This window comes from Chlorocebus sabaeus, chromosome 26, assembly GCF_047675955.1.
Source record: "Chlorocebus sabaeus isolate Y175 chromosome 26, mChlSab1.0.hap1, whole genome shotgun sequence".
Classification (NCBI taxonomy): Eukaryota; Metazoa; Chordata; class Mammalia; order Primates; family Cercopithecidae; genus Chlorocebus; species Chlorocebus sabaeus.
The window spans coordinates 44023634-44044719 of NC_132929.1; the positions used below are offsets into that span (position 1 = coordinate 44023634).

At 39.6% G+C, this 21086-nt stretch overlaps 1 protein-coding gene across 2 annotated transcripts; it reads left to right on the forward strand.

Annotated features, from left to right (window-relative positions):
* The first annotated feature begins 924 nt into the window (after positions 1-924).
* Positions 925-19508, forward strand: FEM1B (fem-1 homolog B). 2 transcript variants are annotated; one of them, XM_008016114.3, is made up of 2 exons: positions 925-1852; positions 13214-19508. In XM_008016114.3, the coding sequence occupies exons 1-2, from the start codon at positions 1605-1607 to the stop codon at positions 14847-14849; spliced, it is 1884 nt and encodes a 627-aa protein (XP_008014305.1). In that variant the 5' UTR covers positions 925-1604; the 3' UTR covers positions 14850-19508. The 2 variants fall into 2 exon arrangements, with proteins under 2 accessions (XP_008014305.1, XP_008014306.1); XM_008016115.3 differs by lacking the exon at positions 925-1852 and adding an exon at positions 5416-5534.
* Positions 19509-21086: the final 1578 nt, after the last annotated feature.

Here is a 21086-nt window from a genome sequence, read left to right on the forward strand (position 1 = left end):
CCCACTCTGCTGCAGCCACACTGACCTTTCTGTTCCTGAGCTCACCAGACTGTTCCCTCCTCAGGGCTTTTATATTAGCTGTCCCCTTTGCCTAAAATACCCTCTGTTCTCGTCAATTGTCGTAGAGGTCTTGTCTGATCACCCAAACTAAATGAGTAACCCCATCATTCTATTTCATTTGCTTCAGAGCAGATGGTAATGATACCAGTTCAACTGATCTTGTCTATCATTTATTGACTTGTTTGTTCCATTACTGAATCCCTAGTGCTAAGCAGAGCCTGGCACATAGTCGACCTCTAGTATTCGTTGGATAAATGATCGTTTCAAATCCTAACAACAATCTTGTGACGTCTGTGAGAAAACGGAGGTTCTGCTGGCTCAGGATGAGATTTCTGCTCTGACTGAACGCGGGACTCGCTTTCCTTCCCAGGATACCTCGCTCCTTCCACCGCAAGCGCAGCTCCCCTTCGCTCCCATCTTTCTCTCACACTTAATCCCTTTCTCCGGGAACGTCAAGCCGTACTTCCAGTCCCTTCTCAGAGCCTGGTGCTGTGGCTCTCAAGCCCTCCCACATTTCGGGGACTCAGAGACGCTGCCCTTTTTCTGAAAGGGACCCTCCGAGTACGAGCGACCCCTTCCCTAACCCCGGATCAGGGGCAGAAAGAGGACTCGCACCGTCTATGGTAAAATAGGGTAGTCTCCTTAGCCCACCGGCTTAGCCCTCTCACTCCGTCCCCCTCCCTGGCTGGAGACCCTCAGGGCCGTGTAGGGGCCAGGAGGAGGTTGCAGGAGTCAAGGGCACTGAGGACATCCAGGCCCAAACTGGGGATGGGCCAACTGCGCGCAGCAGAACCTTTCTCCACCGGGGCCGCGTGTGCCCGCCGGTCGGCTTAGGCGGAGACACCCCACTTAGCGTCCCTCCCGCTCCCGCCCTCTCCTCCCGGCCCTGTCTGCGAAAGCTCGCCTTCCTCCCCGCCCAAGTTCCGGCGCCGCTCCTGCGGGAGCGTTCCGCATCGCCCCGGGGGCCCCCACGCTAGGATCTCTGAAGCCGTTGGCAGCGCCTGGCACTTCTGAGCTCGGGGGACGAGAGCCTGAGGTTTCCGCCAGCCAGGGACGGCGAAGGGCGGAAAGCGCAGGCGGAGGCAGTGTTAGGCCTTAGGCCGGGTGGGCCGGGTCAGGCGAGACGCGCCCATCTTTCGCCATCCGGGGCGCGCGAGGTCCTCTCGGGACCCGGCCGGCGACCCGTACCTCGGGCACGCGCCTGTCGCATCCCGCAGGAAGGAGGGGTCCGGCCTGAGGCCCGGGGCGGCGGCCGCCATGGAGATCCCCTCGACCCAGGGCCGGCGCCTGGGTCCTGGCGGGCGGCCCTGACCGCCTTCCTCCCTGCCAGGGCTGGGTCGCGGACGTGCCCCTCGCGGCACTCGGCCTCCTCCGCGTCTCCGCCTTCCCCGGGCCGCACTGCTGCCTGGGCGCGGCGGCGGCGACGGCGCCCTGTTGAATGGGCTGTGAGGGCCCAGGTTTGAAGCGCTGGCGAACGCGGCCTCCGGGGGCGCACAGCAGCAGCAGCGGTGGCGACCAAACGGGTGTTGGAGTTGGCGGCGGCCATGGAGGGCCTGGCTGGCTATGTATACAAGGCGGCCAGCGAGGGCAAGGTGCTGACTCTGGCCGCCTTGCTTCTCAACCGGTCTGAAAGCGACATCCGCTATCTGCTTGGCTATGTCAGCCAGCAGGGAGGGCAGCGCTCCACGCCCCTCATCATCGCAGCCCGCAATGGACACGCAAAGGTGGTACGCTTGCTCTTAGAACATTACCGGGTGCAGACTCAGCAGACTGGCACCGTCCGCTTCGACGGGTAGGTACATCCCAAGCCAGCCTCCTTTCCTACGCGCGCGGACTCGTTAATTCACGGGCCCTCCCCTCGCTCACCCTCTCTTACCCTCTCTTCATGTAGGTACTCACTTCTCCCCTTTTTGTACCTCCTCCTGCCCCACTAATGCCCACTTCATCTTCCAGGGCTAATACTCCATTCCATGTTTTGCTGCCCGTCCTCATCAGCCCCCTACCCCTTATTCCCTCTGTGGGAAGATAACCACACCCTCGGCCTTGAGATCTAATAGATAGTCGTCTTCTCTACTAGATAGTCTGTTAACAAGCCATTTAGAGGAGGTGGCTGCCTTTCCAGGTTTTATTTTTAGTGGAACTGGTGTTGTAACTGATCAGAAATTAAGGAGGTCAGCAGTTAACATTGAAGAACTCCGAAAGAGTTATTTGAGCATCCATTTTTACTCGCTTCAAGTGAGTGGTTCCGTAAAACCTTCAGTGGGCTGCTGGACGTTAGTGTCAAAATAAGCACCTAGAACCAGCAGCAGCTGCAGCCTCGTGAGGGATTGTCACGCAGCCAGACATCTCAAGACATGATTCCGATTCCTCCACATTGCTCCGTGTAGATATATTGGCTACAAAAATGGCATTGGGCCTGATGTGGGAGATGATGCCATTCTTAAATTACATCTTACCCTGTGATGTTGTGGGGAAGGTTGATCATTTACTGTTAGTCGAGGTGGGAAATTTAAAAATGCACACTGTTATGCCTAAGATTTGCCCTTGGAGTTTAATTGTACGAATTTTTGGGTAATTGACCAGAATTGTCAGGTTTGACATTATCTTCTTACTTTAACATGTTTTACAGATTACATGTAATTATAACATGTTTTACAGATAACAACTGCATAATGATTTTGCTACATATGTTTTGGTTGACTAGTGCTAGTACATAAGCTATTTTAGCTTTTTTTTTTTTTCTTTTGGAGTCAATAGGGTCTGAGCATAAAAATATATTTCTTTAGTTTTGGTGATTAAAAACTGCCTGGCTAAAACTCGATTGAAAAAACATTTCTTCTTTAAGATGACTAGGGAAATGTTCTGTTTCGGTTGATTCTTTTTTAGGTTTAAACAATGAAATCTTTTTCTATTTTAGATGAGTGGAAAATATTCATAGCATTACATCTTAATGAAATGGTAGCCCGTGGGTAATGACTTATATCACGGGTGTCACCATTATACACATTAAGGAGATGTTTTTTTTTTTCATGTTGACCAAAGATGGCAACCTGATTCATGTTTGCTTTTCCTTACTGGCTTCCGTGTCCTCTCTATAACTCCTTGCATTCCCGCACTTAGAGAAGGAGTGAAGCACAGTGACCTCTGAACCTCCAGTACCATTTCACCTGTATAAACACGTGCAGTCATTGAGATATGAATTTCTGTAATAACAGCTGCTTAGGAATACTGCTGCTGAGGCAATGTGCATAAGGGAGAATAGTGGGGAGAAAAAAGAGTTAAGAATTTCGAAAGGTTTTGCTTATTGCCATTTTTTCAGTCATCAAAGATGTTTTGAGGTGGCAATTAAAAGAACCTGAAATGACTAGAAATGTAGCATTGAGCCTGTGTAGTGGCTTATCTTGCCCAATGTTCTGTACTGGACAGAGAAATTAATGAGTTTGGTAAGTAAACATTTATTGAACACCTACTGTGTGCTATGTTCTGTGGTAGGGATTGGATATGCAGAGATGAATAACATACTCTTCTGTCGTGGAGGATGACAGTCTGGGTGTGGGGAGAGAAATTAATACATGAGTATTTGCAGATGCCATGCCATTTAGGGTTGTAGAAATCATTTGGACTACTGAGGGAAAACAGGGAAAGGAAGTGCTCAGTTTTATCTGGGGGGGAATCTGGAAAGGCTTCACAGAGGAGGTGATGTTCGAGCTGTGTTTTAAAGAATAGCAGTGGAACATGAAGAAGGGGGACAACAGCTTGATGCTCTTGCAGTGACTAGTGTTTCAGTGCTGTTGCAAGAAGGGATTCAAGTTGGAGCAATTAAGAAAGAGATTGTGGGAGACTGGAGAGAGCTGGAGACCAGATGATCCCTGTATAAAGTACTAAGAGTAAGACTGGTGAAACTGCAATCTCAAATGTTTCCATCATTTATGATTTCATCTCCTTGATTCCGTATATTAGTTTAGCTTATGGATTATTACAGTTATGAATTAGCTGCTATGTAAAAATAGTTTAGTCTTTATTAAATGCTTATGATGGGCCTAGCCTTGTCATGTTCTGGAGGAAATGTAAGGTACAGGAAATCTAAGGTTTCTACTTTTGAGAAGCTTACAAATTAATTAATAAAAGAGGTATTGAAGTTCCTGGTCCTCTTTGCCCATTCACACCCTCTGTGAGATTATTTTGCCCTTTATCCCAGTCATTTTAGCATTTTAGAACCAAAAAAGAGTGTGATGATTTCACTTTGCATTTGTTTCAGACATTGTGAAAATGTTAGCCTGAGTACATTAACAATAGAAAGCTGACTTGACCCTTGGGGGCTGACCATTGAAAAATACATAGCCAGAACCGCCCCCCTCCCCAACCCCAACCCTTGGCACTTGAGACACATGGCCAGGTAGGGAAGCTGTGTGCTGAAGTAGATTAGCGTTTCTAATTTTTAGTCATTCACGTGCTATCTTCACAATTTTTGGCCAGATTGTTCAGTAACTATCCTGCTGTTTACTTAATAAATATATTTTCTTTAAATTGTGTGTTATTTTTTTGACAGTTGTCTTTAGAATGTTTTACTTCTTAGCTTCATCTTGTGTAATTATGAGTTTGCTGTGTGTTGTGTGTGTGTGCGTGAGAGACATACATTAAAATAAATATTAACGAAAGTTTAAAAAAGTCTGTTTTACTAAAAACTTCTATAATACCTTAGGAAACTAAAGTGGATTCATGGTAGAACCTGGAGGGGAAAGGGACCACCCACCTAGAATAAATAGCCATTGATATATGAGTTCTTGTTTACATTTTTAGGAGTAACATTTGAGATTATTTTACTTGTGGCTTGACATGTGAATACCATGTTGATATAGATGAGTGGACAAGAAGAAAAGTCATATGAGTGGGAATGAAAGAAGATCCCTTAGTTGAATAGTGGGAAGCTGTTTGTTAAGAATGTTATAAAAATGGAACAGAACAAGGGGGAGGTGTCATGTGACCATGGAACATTGTGCTGGCCTGAGTTCTGAGGGTCTGGCTGCTCTCTCCCAGAGTTTGTGAAGACCACCTGTCCTTGAAGGGGTTTGCTGATGTGGATGGGGAGAATAGGACCTCCGAGAATTTTGAGGCTTTTTGTTGGGTGTTGTTACCTTTAAAGTCAGTGCTAGTACTAATATTTCTGATAAATGTTCAGGTAGAGGAAAGGCATGAGGGGCATGCCAGTATTTGACTTCATTTAGAAAGTCATTGTCAATATATATTTCAAGGAATTACATTTCATGTAATATATGATTTTTAAGGACCTTGGTTAAAATAAAGTGTGGATCGTTTATATTTAATGAATTTTTATTTCCCTTTCAAATGTTTGAACCAGGCATTTCTATTTCAGATTGAACCAGGTAATAGATGAGCTCAGCCTTGTGATCAGAAATGTTATCTCTTATTGTGAAAAGTTTCCATCATCTGGTGCATACTATTTGTTTGAAAAGGTGAATATCAGATTATAGTTTCTTGATTTGAAGATGAATACATAATAGAGAACTTGCATTGTAATTTTGGACTGGGCCTAGAAAGATAATTGCTTTATAGTGCTTCTCCTTTAGGAACTTAGTAAATATTGCATTAATTTTATTTTATCTTTAATTTCTGTTAAATGAGGTGTTTTGTTTTGAGGCAGTATAGTCTTATAATTTCAGCTAGATTTTATAGATGGAGGAGTGTCATAAATGTTAGTATTATAATTCTCTTTAATCTGCGTAATATTTTGATTTAGATGTAGAAATTCCAAATTTACCAAGGCTAATGTTTCTGAAGGACCAGTCTCGTGAAACATTCTGCATTGAATTCTTTTGTCATAGAATATCTTTAAAATTTTTAATTGCCTCAATAGAAATAGGTAATTTGAACTTTTTTGAGGCTCCTGTCAAACGACTGTAGCTCAAGGGAAAAAATGGAAATTAATTAGACTATACCAGGAAAAATATTAAATTGACCAAGTAGTTTCCATTATAAAAACCAAGTGAATACTTGTAATTTAATTTTTACTCTTACATCATAGATTCTGAGAAGTTTGAGATCAGAAAAATATTTTAATCACTTTTTGTCTCTTTTCATCTCTAAAATGAGGGTAATGCTTTTCTTGTAGGGTTATTGCTAGGGTTAAAGATAATGTGACTGCCTATTTTAATCTAACATTTCTTGAGTTTGAAGTAGTTTAGATTCCTGTTCCCTGGCTTTTAATAATTACATATCTTAAAAACCAGGCCAGTTGCAGTGGCTCACACCTGTAATCCCAGCACGTTGGGAGGCCTAGGTGGGGAGATCATTTGAGCTCAGGAATTTGAGACCATCCTGGGCAACATAGTGAGACCTCAACTCTACCAAAAAAAAAAAAAAAAAAAAAGGTAGTATGCAGTCTCAGCTACCCAGGAGGCTGAGGTGGGTGGATCCCTTGAGCCTGGGAGATCTAGGCAGCGGTGAGCAGTGGTGCTATGGCACTGCCATGAGCAGTGATTGTGCCACTGTACTTAGCCTGTGCAAAACAAAAGCAAAACAAATCCAGTGCAAGGAAACATTGTAACTATGTAATTGTCACTATGTATTAACTTTGTATTTTTTGATTATATTAACAATCAGTTTGGAAATGTTCTTTAAATTGAAACAAATGTTTGAACAATGATGTGTACTGTGTTTCCTTACCTTTGATGCATTTTATGGTATTCCAAGTACTTTTGTATTTTTAATCTTGTAAACTTTTTTTTTTTTTTTTCCTTGAGACGGAGTTTCGCTCTTGTTGCCCAGGCTAAAGTGCAATGGTGCAATCTTGGCTTCCCGCAACCTCCATCTCCCGGGTTCAAGCAATTCTCCTGCCTCAGCCTCCCGAGTAGCTGGAATTACAGACATGCACCACCACACCGGCTAATTTTGTGTTTTTAGTAGAGACGGGGTTTCTCCCTGTTGGTCAGGCTGGTCTTGAACTCCTGACCTCAGGTGATCCGCCTGCCTCGGCCTCCCAAAGTGTTGGGATTATAGGCGTGAGCCACTGCGCCCAGCCCTCATATAAACTTTTTATTTATCTGCATAATAGTTAATATTATAACTATGATGTAATAGTATAATAGGGCATAATAATAGTACCTACCTCATAGGATTATTGTGAAGATTAAGTGAGATATTTTGCATATTCAGCAGTGAATACAGTGCTTGGCACTGTATTTGGTATAAATTACCAAAGTTATTTGGTATAAATTACTTGAATTGAAATTACTTGAAATTGAAATTACTTGAAATGAAAGTATTTGGTATAAATTACTTATATTCATTTAAACTGTTTTTCTTTGAAGTCATTTGTGCCTGTTTTTGTTTATAATTATATCTGTTTTTTTTTGAGGAGGTATATCTAGTAAAGTGCATGAATCTTGTGTACAATACTGTACGATGAATTGTTAATATGTTTACATCCGTCTAGTCACCTTCTAGATCAATGTGTAGAACATTTTATCACTCTGAAAGTTTCCCTTGTGCCCCTTTCCAGTTTCCTCCCTTTCCTTCCCAGAGGTAATGATTATTTTGACGTCTGATAGAGTGTGGCTATGTCCCACCCAAATCTTATCTTGAATTCCCATATGCTGTGGGAGGGACCCGGTGGGAGGTAATTGAATCATGGGGGCAGGTCTTTCCTGTGCTGTTCTCGTGATAGTAAGTCTCATGAGATCTGATGGTTATAAGGGGAAGATTCCCTGCACAAACAAGCTCTTTTTGCCTGCTGCCATCCACGTAAGACGTGACTTGGTGCTCCTTGCCTTCTGCCATGATTGTGAAGCCTCCCCAGCCATGTGGAACTGTAAGTCCAGTAACCCTTTTTCTTATGTAAGTTGCCCAGTCTCAGGTATGCCTTTATTAGCAGCATGAAAATGGACTAATACAACTTCAGTCACCACAGATTAGTTTTGCCTGTACTTGAACTTCCTATAAGCAGAATTATACAGTATGTACTCTTTTTGTCTGACTTTTTTCGCTTAAAACAGTGTCTTTGAGATTCATTCGTGTAGTTGCATGTATCAGTAGTTTCTTTCTTTTTTTTTTTTTTTTGAGATGGAGTCTCGCTCTGCCACCCAGGCTGGAGTGCAGTGGCTGGATCTCAGCTTACTGCAAGCTCCGCCTCCTGGGTTTACGCCATTCTCCTGCCTCAGCCTCGCAAGTAGCTGGGACTACAGGCGCCCGCCACGTCGCCTGGCTAGTTTTTTGTATTTTTTAGTAGAGACAGGGTTTCACCGTGTTAGCCAGGATGGTCTCGATCTCCTGACCTCGTGATCCGCCCGTCTCGGCCTCCCAAAGTGCTGGGATTACAGGCGTGAGCCACCGTGCCCGGCCAGTTTCTTTTTTTAATGATGTATGATATTCCATTGCATAAATATACTACAGTTTATCCATTTCCTATTAATATTTTGGTTGTTTCCAGTGTTTGACTGTTATGAATAAAACTGCAAATAAAACTGCAGTGAACATTTGTGTATGTTGTTTGGTAGATATTTGCATTTAGTTATCTGGTATATATCAAGGAGTGGAATTGCTGGGTCATCAGGTACGTGTATGTTTAACTAACAGATATTGCCAAATAGTTTCCCCAAAGTTCAACAACCAAATTACATTCCTACTTGCAGTTTCCCCCAGCAATGAGAATGTCAGTTGCCACATCTTGCTCAACACTTATTATTGCCCTGTCAGTCTTGTTAAATTTAGCTATTCTGCTGGGTGTGTATATTGGTAAACTGGTTTTAATTTGCATTTCCCTGTTAAGTAATTATCTTGAGCATCTTTTCATATGCATATTGGCCATTTGGAGATCTTTTGTGAAGTATATTTGTTCAGTCTTTTTTTTTTTTTTTTTTTTTTCCTTAAATTGAGTAGAGACAGGATCTTGCTGTGTTGCGCAGGCTGATCTTCAACTCTTGGCCCAGACAGTCTTCTTCTTAGCCCCCCACAGTGCTGGGATTACAGTTGTGAGCCACTGTGCCTGGCCACTTAATCACTTTTTTTATAATGTTTTTTGATTAATGAAAGTTCTAGTTTTAATGAAATCCAATAAAATACTTCCTTTTTCTTTAACAGTTAATGCTTTTTTTTTTTTGGTATTCTGTTCAAGAAATTGTGATCAACACTAAATTCATTAAGATAGTCTATGGTTTTTTTTTTTTTTGAGAAGCTTTTATTGTTTTGCTTTTCACAGTATAGGTCTATACTGTGTCTCTAATTTTTGTATGTACTGTGAGGTAGGAATCAAGGTTAATTATTTTCCATATAGATGAACTTGTTGCTCCAGAACTATTTATCAAAAAGACCATGTTTTCTGTTTTTTTTTTTTTTTTTTTTTTTTTTTTTGAGACGGAGTCTTGCTCTGTCGCCCAGGCTGGAGTGCAGTGGCCAGATCTCAGCTCACTGCAAGCTCCGCCTCCCGGGTTTACGGCATTCTACAGGCGCCTGCCACCTCGCCCGGCTAGTTTTTTGTATTTTTTTTAGTAGAGACGGGGTTTCACCGGGTTAGCCAGGATGGTCTCGATCTCCTGACCTCGTGATCCGCCCGTCTCGGCCTCCCAAAGTGCTGGGATTACAGGCTTGAGCCACCGCGCCCTGCGGACCATGTTTTCTATGTGAATTTCCCTGGATCCTTTGTCAGAAATCAAGGGATTCTGTATGTGTGAATCTATTTCTGGAGTTTTTTTTTTTTTTTTTTGGTCTATTGATAATATTATTCTGTCCCCATGCCAGCACTTAATTTTAATTATTGTAGTTTGTCCTCTAGCTTTATTTTTCTTGAAGATTATCTTGGTTGTTTGCATTTCCATATTCTTTTTAGAATTGGCCTGTCCGTTCGTTCTTTCTTTTCTTTTCTTTTCTTTTCTTTTCTTTTCTTTTTTCTTTTCTTTTCTCTCTTTCCCTTCCTCCCTTTCCTTCCTCGCCTTCCCATTTTAGAGAGAGGGTCTCGCACTGTTGCTCAGGCTAGAGTGCAGTGGCCTGATCATGACTCATTGTAGCCTCGACCTCTTGGACTCTCTCACACACACACACACACACACACACATACACATATGTATACCACACAACCTGCTGGGATTTTCATTTGGTTTATATAGACTCTATAGATCATTTTGGGGGAGAATTGACATCTTAACATTATAGAGTCTTCTGGATCATGAACATGGAATATTTTCCCATTTATTTAGATTTTCTTAGGAGTGCTGCTTTGTAGTTTTCAGTGTAGAAGTCTTGCACATTTTTCATTAGATTTATTACTGTTTATTGGTATTTTCTGATGCTGTTGCAGGTGGTATTTTTTGACAGTAAATAAATGTTTATTGAACTTTACATAATCATGACAATAAAAACATAATAAGTGAATTTTAATTAAACTGAATTGTTTGCAAAACATATAGTTGGCATCACTGATGTAGTGTCTTATTTTCTTGATTCATTCTTTTTTTTTTTTTGAGATGGAGTTTTGTTCTTGTCACCCAGGCTGGAGTGCAATGGTGCAATCTTGGCTCACTGCAACCTCTGCCTCCTGGGTTCAAGTGATTCTCCTGCCTCAGCCTCCTGAGTATCTGGGATTATAGGTGTGTGCCACCACTCCCGGCTGATTTTTGTATTATTAGTAGAGAAGGGATTTCACCATGTTGGCCAGGTTAGTCTCGAACTCTTGTCCTCTGGTGTTCCACCCACTTTGGCCTTCCAAAGTGCTGGGATTACAGGCATGAGCCACTGCACCCAGCCTGATCCATTCTTTAGTTAAAAAAAATCAATTAACAAATGCGTTTTTAAAAATAAAAATTAAAAAAAATAATTTTAGGAGCCTTCTGATCTTTTTTGAGGTATATCTTACCTACAGTAAAATACAGAGATCTTAAGTATGCAGTTTGATGAGTTTTTTCCCTAAATATCCGTTCATGTGGCTGCCACCCAGATCGAAATATAGGACATTTCCAGTACCTTCAAGTCTCTTCCCAGCCAGTCCTAGCCTCTTCTTTGTAGGTAACACTGTTACTGAGAAGGCTTTTGTTTACAAATATTTTGTGTCATTATTTGAAACTGAAGAAGTAATTGCTTAAATTATTATAAAATGAGTATTTTCAGTAGAAGTGATAAAGGATATTGTTTTTTGTGTTGATGTTAACTGGGGTTAAACCGTGATATTTATATGTCTTAGTCTGTTCTGTGGTGTTATAACAAAATACCTGACACTGTAATTTATGAATAGAAATTTATTTCTCATATTTCTGGAGGCTGAAATCTTCAAGATCCAGGTGCTGATAGGTTCAGTTGTCTGGTGAGGGCCGTGTCCTCCAGAGGGGAGGAATGCTGTGTCCTCACATGGTGGAAGGTGAAGAGGCAAGCCAGTGGAATGTTGCTAACACCTCTTTTTTTTTTCTTTTCTTTTTTTTTTTGAGATGGAGTTTTGCTCTGTTGCCCAGACTGAGTGCAGTGGCACGATGTCAGCTCACTGCAGCCTCTGCCTCCCAGGTTCAAGCGATTCTCCTGCCTCAGCCTCCTGAGTATTTGGGATTACAGGCATGTGCCACCATGCTCGGCAAATTTTTGTATTTTTGGTAGAGATGGGGTTTCACCATGTTGGCCAGGCTGGTCTTGAACTCCTGACCTCAAGTGATCTGCCCACTTCAGCCTCCCAAAGTACTGGGATAATAGGCGTGAGCTACCACGCCAGGCCTAACGCCTCTTGTATATGGTCCTTAATCTCATTCACAAGTGGAGGAGCCCTCATGACCTAATCACCTCTTCAAGACATCACCTCTTAATGCTGTTCATATTTGGCGATACCTGAATTTTGGTGGGGACACATTCAAACTATAGCACCAGGAGCATTATTCTCTTTTCCACTTCGTGGGGGATATAATTTGACCAGTGTTGTAAAGTTGTATAGTGAGAAGCTCACTAGTGAGGTTTTTGGTATGTATATTTAATTGCCCTAGTGAATGTTCCTTTGATCAATCTTTCTTGTTAACACTTCCAAATATACTTACTGCTTCTAGCACAGTAGACTATCTCCAGCAAAAATCTATTTATCAGGTGTTTTGGTTAGTGGTAAAAAATTGAGAAATTGAGGTTGGGGAAAAATTGACAGTAGAAAGGTGGGAAAGATTGGACTCTAGCAATAGTCTAATTTTGTACGTTAAGTAGTGAACCTAGCACATATCAGATGTTTAGTAAGTAAGTGATAAATATGAAACCACAAGTCCAGTCATGTCAGAAGATATCTGCTTGGTTTTCCAAAAGTGTGAATTATTTCCTGCTTTTAGTTTTTTCCTATAGTGGTTGATTGAGGTACACACACAGACGAGCATTATATGCATGCGCATATACATATATGTTTTTAAAACTTTTAAATTGGAGCATAATGTAACTTAGAGAAAAATGCACTAATTATAATATATAAAAATTTCACAAAGTGAAATATTTGTTTACTAGAGTCCCCTTTGTGCTTTCTCCCATTCACTCCTCTCCCCAAAAGTAACCAGTATCCTCACTGCTAACACTGCAGATAAGTATGTAAATGTAATAACATAATATGTGCTGTATTCATCTGACTTCTTTTTCTCAGCATCAGGTTTATGTTATCTATTCATATTGTGTAGGGAGCAATAATTATTTCATTCTCATTGCTGTCGTATAGTACTCAGCTTAGGGGAAACTTAATCTGCTGTATTTTTTTCTTCTTAAAGCGGCTTTAATGTAGGGTTGGGGTGGCTTTCCTAATTGTCAGAAACTGCTTGCTGCCTGGAGGCTGCTGGGAAGGAGGAACATGTTCTTCTAGGAACCAGTGAATCAACTTGGTGGTGAAGAAGCTACCTCCATACATTTCCCCTGTGCCTTCTGAAATGTATTTACTTTTGCTAGTAGAAAGTTGTTGATTTTTCAGGTTTGTTTTTTAGGGTTATATAGTAACAGTAATAGCTAGCATATATTGAGCTTTATATTAGGTACAAGTACTATGCAAAGTGATTTCCTTAAATTACCTGTTTTTATTTTCATGAGAACTGATGTTTTATTAATGTTCTGGAGAGTGAGGTCTTGGTCGGTGCGAGTGAACACATCCTTTAAACGTATGTTAGGCTGTGGCCTCCATTATCTAACTGCTTATTCTTTTCATGTGTAGGTATGTCATTGATGGTGCCACTGCTCTTTGGTGTGCAGCTGGAGCAGGACATTTTGAAGTTGTTAAACTTCTAGTCAGCCATGGAGCCAACGTGAATCATACCACAGTAACTAATTCAACCCCCCTGCGGGCAGCATGCTTTGATGGCAGACTGGACATTGTGAAATACTTGGTTGAAAATAATGCCAACATCAGCATTGCCAACAAATATGACAACACCTGCCTAATGATTGCAGCATATAAGGGACACACTGATGTGGTCAGATACCTTTTAGAACAACGTGCTGATCCCAATGCTAAAGCACATTGTGGAGCCACAGCATTGCACTTTGCAGCTGAAGCTGGGCACATAGATATTGTGAAAGAGCTGATAAAATGGCGTGCTGCTATAGTAGTGAATGGCCATGGGATGACGCCATTGAAAGTAGCTGCCGAAAGCTGTAAAGCTGATGTCGTTGAACTGTTGCTCTCTCATGCTGATTGTGACCGAAGAAGTCGGATTGAAGCTTTGGAACTCTTGGGTGCCTCCTTTGCAAATGACCGTGAGAACTATGACATCATAAAGACATACCACTATCTATATTTAGCCATGTTAGAGAGGTTTCAAGATGGTGATAACATTCTCGAAAAAGAGGTTCTTCCACCAATCCATGCTTATGGGAATAGAACTGAATGTAGAAATCCTCAGGAACTGGAGTCCATTCGGCAAGACAGAGATGCTCTTCATATGGAAGGCCTTATAGTTCGGGAACGGATTTTAGGTGCTGACAATATTGATGTTTCTCATCCCATCATTTACAGGGGAGCTGTTTATGCGGATAACATGGAATTTGAGCAGTGTATCAAGTTGTGGCTTCACGCCCTGCACCTCAGACAAAAAGGTAACAGGAACACCCACAAGGATCTTCTTCGATTTGCTCAAGTTTTCTCACAAATGATACATTTGAATGAAACTGTGAAGGCCCCAGACATAGAATGTGTTTTGAGATGCAGTGTTTTGGAAATAGAACAAAGTATGAACAGAGTGAAAAATATATCAGATGCTGATGTCCACAATGCTATGGACAATTATGAATGTAATCTCTATACCTTTCTGTATTTAGTATGCATCTCTACCAAAACACAGTGCAGCGAAGAAGATCAGTGCAAAATTAACAAGCAGATATACAACCTGATTCACCTTGATCCCAGAACTCGTGAAGGTTTCACCTTGTTGCATCTGGCTGTCAATTCCAATACTCCGGTTGATGATTTCCACACCAATGACGTCTGCAGCTTTCCAAACGCACTTGTCACAAAGCTCCTACTGGACTGTGGTGCAGAGGTGAATGCCGTGGACAATGAGGGAAACAGTGCCCTTCATATTATCGTTCAGTACAACAGGCCCATCAGTGATTTTTTGACCTTGCACTCCATCATCATTAGCCTAGTTGAAGCTGGAGCTCACACTGACATGACGAATAAACAGAATAAGACTCCGCTAGACAAAAGTACAACTGGGGTATCTGAAATACTACTTAAAACTCAAATGAAGATGAGTCTCAAGTGCCTGGCTGCCCGAGCAGTTCGGGCTAATGACATTAACTACCAAGACCAGATCCCCAGAACTCTTGAAGAGTTTGTTGGATTTCATTAAGTGACTGGATATGTAAAGTCGTTTAATGTGGTGCTAAAAAGTAAAGGACTTTAATCACAGACAGTAGAATTATGTGTTCATAAATTCTGCTTTTCTTTCCACTACCCTTCTTCCCATCCCATCCTTCCTTAGTTCTGTATTTGTTTTTCTTGCCTCATGGTAATTGATTTCAGACAGACTTTAAACAAAGCCACATGGTTTTGGTGTAACGATAAGGTATTTGGATATTGGTCACTTATTTGTCTTTTTTTTTTTTTTAAAGGAACAGATATAAAATGTTTTGTTTATGTAACAAGGGACATTTATAATTTCAAGTTGATAATGTTTTAAACAGCTGCTTACAAAAGTATTTCTGTTAAGCCTATGTCAGCATGTTATCCATGCAGCAGTTTTGAGGATTTTATGAAGAAAAAGAGCTAAAAAGGAACATTAAAAGGAATGGGATATCCAGGTGTTCTGCACATGCCAAACTGCTGTAGATAGTTTTCACTCTTCCATTATTTATACGGAGTGATGCAGCACATTTTAGCATTCAGGAGGATTTTTAAAAAATAGCTGCAGATTAATCTGGAAAATATGCTAATTTAATAGTTACAAATTTGTAAAGTTAAATCCATTTGAAATTGTTGCATTATGCTGGGTAGTATATACAAAATGGTTATCATGTTAAACCAACTTTTCAGAGAATCTTGATGGACTCTGCCTTTAGGCTTGAATTCTTCAAAGTCTGTTTTAATGAAATTTATCTAAATTGCAGCAGTCTATTTGATTCAGCTCATAGACATGTAAAAATTATGAATGCTGTTTTCTTATGAAACAAATTGTCACAGTGTAGCTATACATTCTATTTTTGTCCCCTTTTCCCTTTTCCTCCTATATCTTTTAAAATTTGGAAACTACTTTTCCAGAAGGCATTATTTGTGCCTCCCTAATAAGGTATTTTTATTTATGACAGATGAAAAGGAACCAGGATATTTTTGAATTTTTTCACTTTCTTAGTCTGTGACAAGAAGTAGAAATATCACTAGTGTGGTATAGGAAATTACGTGTTTTTTATGATAAAAATAATTCTTAATGCCACTTGAAAGGTAATTTTGTCTGAGAGCTGCAAATTTTTCAACCACAAAATGTCACTTATTCCTACAGGCTATACAGAGGTCTTTATGGTTTTTTGGTTTTGTTTTGTTTTAATGGCAACATTTTAACTGTCAAACTAAAAGGGTATTCTGTGATTATCTTTTAAGCATTACAAAAATTCAAGTGAAAGTTATACGCTTATTTCTATTGATGTTAAAAATGATAATGAAAGCAAAATTAGCTGTATCTGTAATTTTCTCTCTAGTGCCAAATGAATGCCTTAGCTACTCATAGTGCATGGTACTGTAAGTGAAGACCTGCAGCTTCTTTTTTTTTCCTTTAATGAAAAGCATTATAATGATGTAGCAGCATCAGATATAAACTTAAAAAAAAAATAAGGTTTCAATTAACACTTTATGTATGGATAATGCTTTGTAAAGTATAAGAGAAAGGTTGCAGTTGGATCAGTATAAAACAATGACCAAGCCAAAATCAGCACCTAGGGCCTTAAATAAAATAGAAATACCCCACAAAATGAAATATTTTGAAGGGTGGGAGGGGACAGAAGGGGGGACTATCCCCCAAGGATGCAAGATACTTTTTACAGTTGCTATCATTATACTTTGTGTGTCTTCTTGCTTCAGTTAGGAATGTTTTCATGGTAAATTCTGTCATGGTAATAGATTTCTATTTTCCTAACCTGAGATTTTACAAGGAAGGTTTTTAGGTTGACTTAAACGGAGGTATTTGAGTGAGCCCTAATTTAAAAATTACCAGACTTGATCCTCCTGGTATGAGTCAAGGAAATACTATACCTTGCTCTTAGCAACTCTCAGTGGCCTGAAAGAGAAAATGCTCTTCTTCAAGGTGAGTGAATCATGCTTTTTCCACAGTTCAGATCAGACCCTTTATTTTTCAAACTACAAGGCCTGCTTATTGGACAGTCTAAGGAATAGCTTTGATACTTGGTATTCAGTTGGTTCCATTATTAATGTATATTATTTTTATTTAAACATCAAAACTTAAAATATCAGATAATGTTGCATGTTTTAAAAACACATTTCATCCCTTTGGCTACCCAGGACCAGCACTATTTAAGACACTGCTTATTTATAAAATGAGGATAATGATTATATGTACATATTCAGACATCAAAATTTAATGACATTTTATTTTGAGAAGGGAAGACAATGCTGGAGAAAGTAAAACTGTTGATTGAAATGCTGACAGGTTGGAGAACGAATTTGAAGACAGTGGAATAAACTATGAACTATGCTAATGGTAATTAGATTTTTTTGTTTGTTTGTTTAGTATAGTGGTAAATTGTGTAGTATCCTGCTGAGAATCTAATTCTATCTTGTAAAATCCAAATGTGTATTGTGAAACACTTGTATAAAATCATTTTTGAAATAAGTGATCTACATGCCTGTTTTTTTAAAAATGTTTTTGGTAGAATTGTTTTAAAATATGTTTAGCCAGACCCTTCCCCAACTTAATTTTTTTTTTTAAAAAGGAAAATAGATAAGAAAATGATAGTTCTATATCTTAGCCCTCTGTGAACTCTAGGCTGTCTCCATTTTGCAGCCACTTTGGTCATTTGATGTTTACTATTGGTATACGTATGCTTTGAATTGTATCTCTTCATTGATGGTATTACAGATTCAACCAAAACTTCTCTGTCCTGTTCGGTAATAGTTATATAAATCTGGATGAGCTAGGGAGGCCCAGGTGGATGTTTTCATTCGCAAATCATGAGAAGCTTAAGTGGGTTTTATGCACTTGATAGAGTTGGCAAAATTGAGCTATTGAGTTTAAGTTAACTATTTAACTCAAGGAATGGGCAGCAAACCCATCCCCTCAATTGATAAAGAAGGGGGAACGTTTTTACATTAGAACTGACACTGACAGCATAGCTTTTTCAGTCCACCCTGGTTGCTCTAGTAGGCCACAGCCCAATCATGTTAAGGTTCTTTGCTGTGGGAATTTTAAATAAACCAAACCCAAAAGCAGACCATCTGTAAGCTTTGGTCTGCTTGTTTCTGAGAAGGGTTTTATTTCATTATACTAATAGTGGACTAACAATTGGTAATTGTGAGGACTTAGGTATGATAGCATTGTTTGAAGTAAAATATGATTTGGGGGCAGCAGCTTTCTAAATACCAACTCTGTTTGACAAATGTTTTGAAAATTGAAATTTCAAGGGAGCAACACCCTGTTAAGAGTTTCCACTATAGTTGAGGCAGCTACTTTATGAATAAGACCACTTTGGGTTGTTTAAGCAGAAGCATTTCTTTTTTTTTGGAATGGGGTGGGGTGAGGAGTGAGTTGCCAGACCTTTGATTACAGTTTGCTGGTTTAGAAACAGCCATTCAGTGGCTGAATTAGTGAATAGATGAATGAAAGTATAAAGGACTTGTTTTTTTATGGTAGATTATCTGTAAGAATCTTAAATGTTCCTTTTCAGATTAGTCAGATGTGTTGATGCACACATGACTATTCTGTTTTTCTCACTGACTGTACTATAACATTAAAAAGGGGTAAAGAAAACAAAACTCTGCCTTTTGTGCTATGAAACATTTTTAGTCCAGAGGTTTTAAGCTATGTGTCCATTCCTGCTCTGAAAATGCATAGCTTTTTCTGGATGTCATCTCTTGAAAGTAGAAAACTCCTATGTGTGTATCACATTGCAGGGCTTTCTTATGTGTTTCTGGCAGACTTTCCCAAATCTTTAGATGGACTGGGTTGTACAGCATGCCCTCCCCCAAATATGGGATCTGAAATAAATACTACACTATTGATAGTGGAGATATATTAATTTTTAAAACTGTAAAGTAAATGTGGTCTCTAGTCTAGTTTGTGGTGTGTACCTTTGTGTTAATGTATAGGGAAGAGACAATGACTTGATGGTTATGGGGAGTAGTATCTTGATGTGTGTACAGGGGTAAGTATTGCTAAATTATTAACAGCTTTTATTCAGGGTGAGTCATGTGATGAATGGCCTAATCAGAAAAATGAAGGAGCGAAGATGCAAGCTTGCCAAGTGATGAAACGAACACGATTTTATATCTATTTTTTATCAGGTGTTGTAAAATTTGTGCATGGCTTTTTTTTTGTGGTTGCTTAGTAACTGGTAGAGAAGAAAAGATGAGGAAAGAAACTCAGCTTTCCTCACTAATCTTTTCAGAGGTACACAGTTAGGGAGTAAAATCTGACTGGCCTAATCGATGGAAAAGACCCTGTCCTTTTCACCCCATCCTGCAATCCTCCGTGTAGAGGAACTACATTGTTGTATTCTAGTAATTCACTGTGATTTATAACAAACCAGTGATGTCATTCTATTGTGCACTTTTGTCAAACCATTTATGTGACTTTAATAAACATAGTAAACTTGCTGATTGCACCAGAGGTCCATTAGTGATTTATATATTGCATGACATTTTCTATTTGAGTTTGACATGTAGAGTCATTTTTAGTTTCATGGCAATTGACAGTCCTAATAACTCAGCTAATTTGAAACTAACAATCTTGCTGTGTAAAAGGAAAAAATGGTGTTTGTGTTCAGTAAATGTTTGAAAAAAACTACTTTGAGGTTTGTGTCTTTATTATTCAGTGTGCCTTAGTTGCGATGTTCTTTTGTTGAGTGCCTTAAAGTTGTCAAAGTTATATATGTGCACGGGAAAAAATTCAAATAGTAAAGAAAAATTCAAATATATTTTTTTAAAGTTCCCTTTTCATCTCTCCCCGCCTCCCATTTGGACTCTGCAGAGACAATCACTATTAATAGTTTTTTGAGTAGCTTCCCAGAATGTTTCTGTGCACATATGTATTATTTCTCCTTTTCAGTTTTTAAAATGCAACACTATTCTGTATCTTATCTTTTTCATGTAATATATCTTAGGCATTTTTCATTTCTATATGTATAGATTTTTAAAACAACTTCATAGCATTTAATTCTGTTGATGGATTGAAAATGTATTTAACTAGATTGTATTGATGGACTTTAGGTTTTCAGTTTGTGATATTTCAAATAATGATGCAGTCAACATCCTTAAGTACAATACTTATAGGACATATTCATTCCTAGCACTGGAACTTGGTTTAGTGACTACTTAAAATCTTGACAGAAGTTACCAAATTGCCTTCCATCTCTCTGCATCTTTATTGACATCAGATATTACTTAATCATTTAGTTTTTTCAAAGTTGTGATTAATGAAAAATAGTATTTCATGGTTTGATTTGTGCGCCTTTATTATGAGTAACGTTGAACACTTTCATATATTTATTGACTATGTTTGCCTTGGGGTTGTGTGTTTTTTTTTTTTTCCTACTTGTTAGAAGTTCCTTAGAAGTTTGAGTACATTTTCTCTGTCATATAATAGTTGCAGTTTATTTACTTTATGGTACTTCTGTATCCAAAGTTTACATTTTTCTATAGTCAAATTTATCACAATTAAAAAAAATGGAGTCTTGAGTGTTAGATCCTGCTTGTAAGGCTGTCTCTATTCCAAGTTGTATGTCTTTTTTTTTCACCAATGACCTATTTGAAAGAGACACTTTTATGGCTTCCCTTCCCTTCTTTCTCCTTCTCTTCTTTGGTTTAAAATTTTGATTTTCCTAGAATTTGTTTGGTTTTTTGTTTGTTTGTTTGTTTTTTGAGACATGATCTCACTCTATCACCCAGGCTGGAGAGTGCAGTGGTGCCATCATGGCTCACTGTAGCCTTGATCTTCTGGGCTCAAGTGATCCTCTGACCTCAGCCTCCCAAGTAGCTGGGACTACAGGTATGTGCCACCATGCCCAGCTAATTCTTTTTTTGGGGGGTGTTTTTTGTAGAGATGGGGTTTTGCCATGATGCCTAGGCTGGTATTGAACTCCTGGGCACAAGCAGTCCTCCCACCTCAGCCTCCCAAAGTGTTGGGATTACAGACATAAGCCACCACACCTGGCCTTGGACTAGTATTTCTTCATTTGTCTTATTTAAGTGGAGAGGTGGGAGTAGCTAACTTTTTTCATTATTATATGTTTATTTTTCCAGATGAAGTTTGGTGTCATCATGTTAAGAGATTATTTCGTTTAGCATTGAATTAACAGATTTAGGGACATCTTTGCAGTTCTGCATTTCTGAACCTTTTTTTTAATCGAAAAGAAAGCTGTGTCTG

Excerpts from the sequence above, each read along its gene's own strand:
- FEM1B (XM_008016114.3), top strand. The coding sequence starts at position 1,605 with ATGGAGGGCCTGGCTGGCTATGTATACAAGGCGGCCAGCGAGGGCAAG. Across the intron at positions 1,853-13,213 it reads GGCACCGTCCGCTTCGACGG|GTATGTCATTGATGGTGCCA; the intron begins GTAGGTACATCC and ends TTTCATGTGTAG.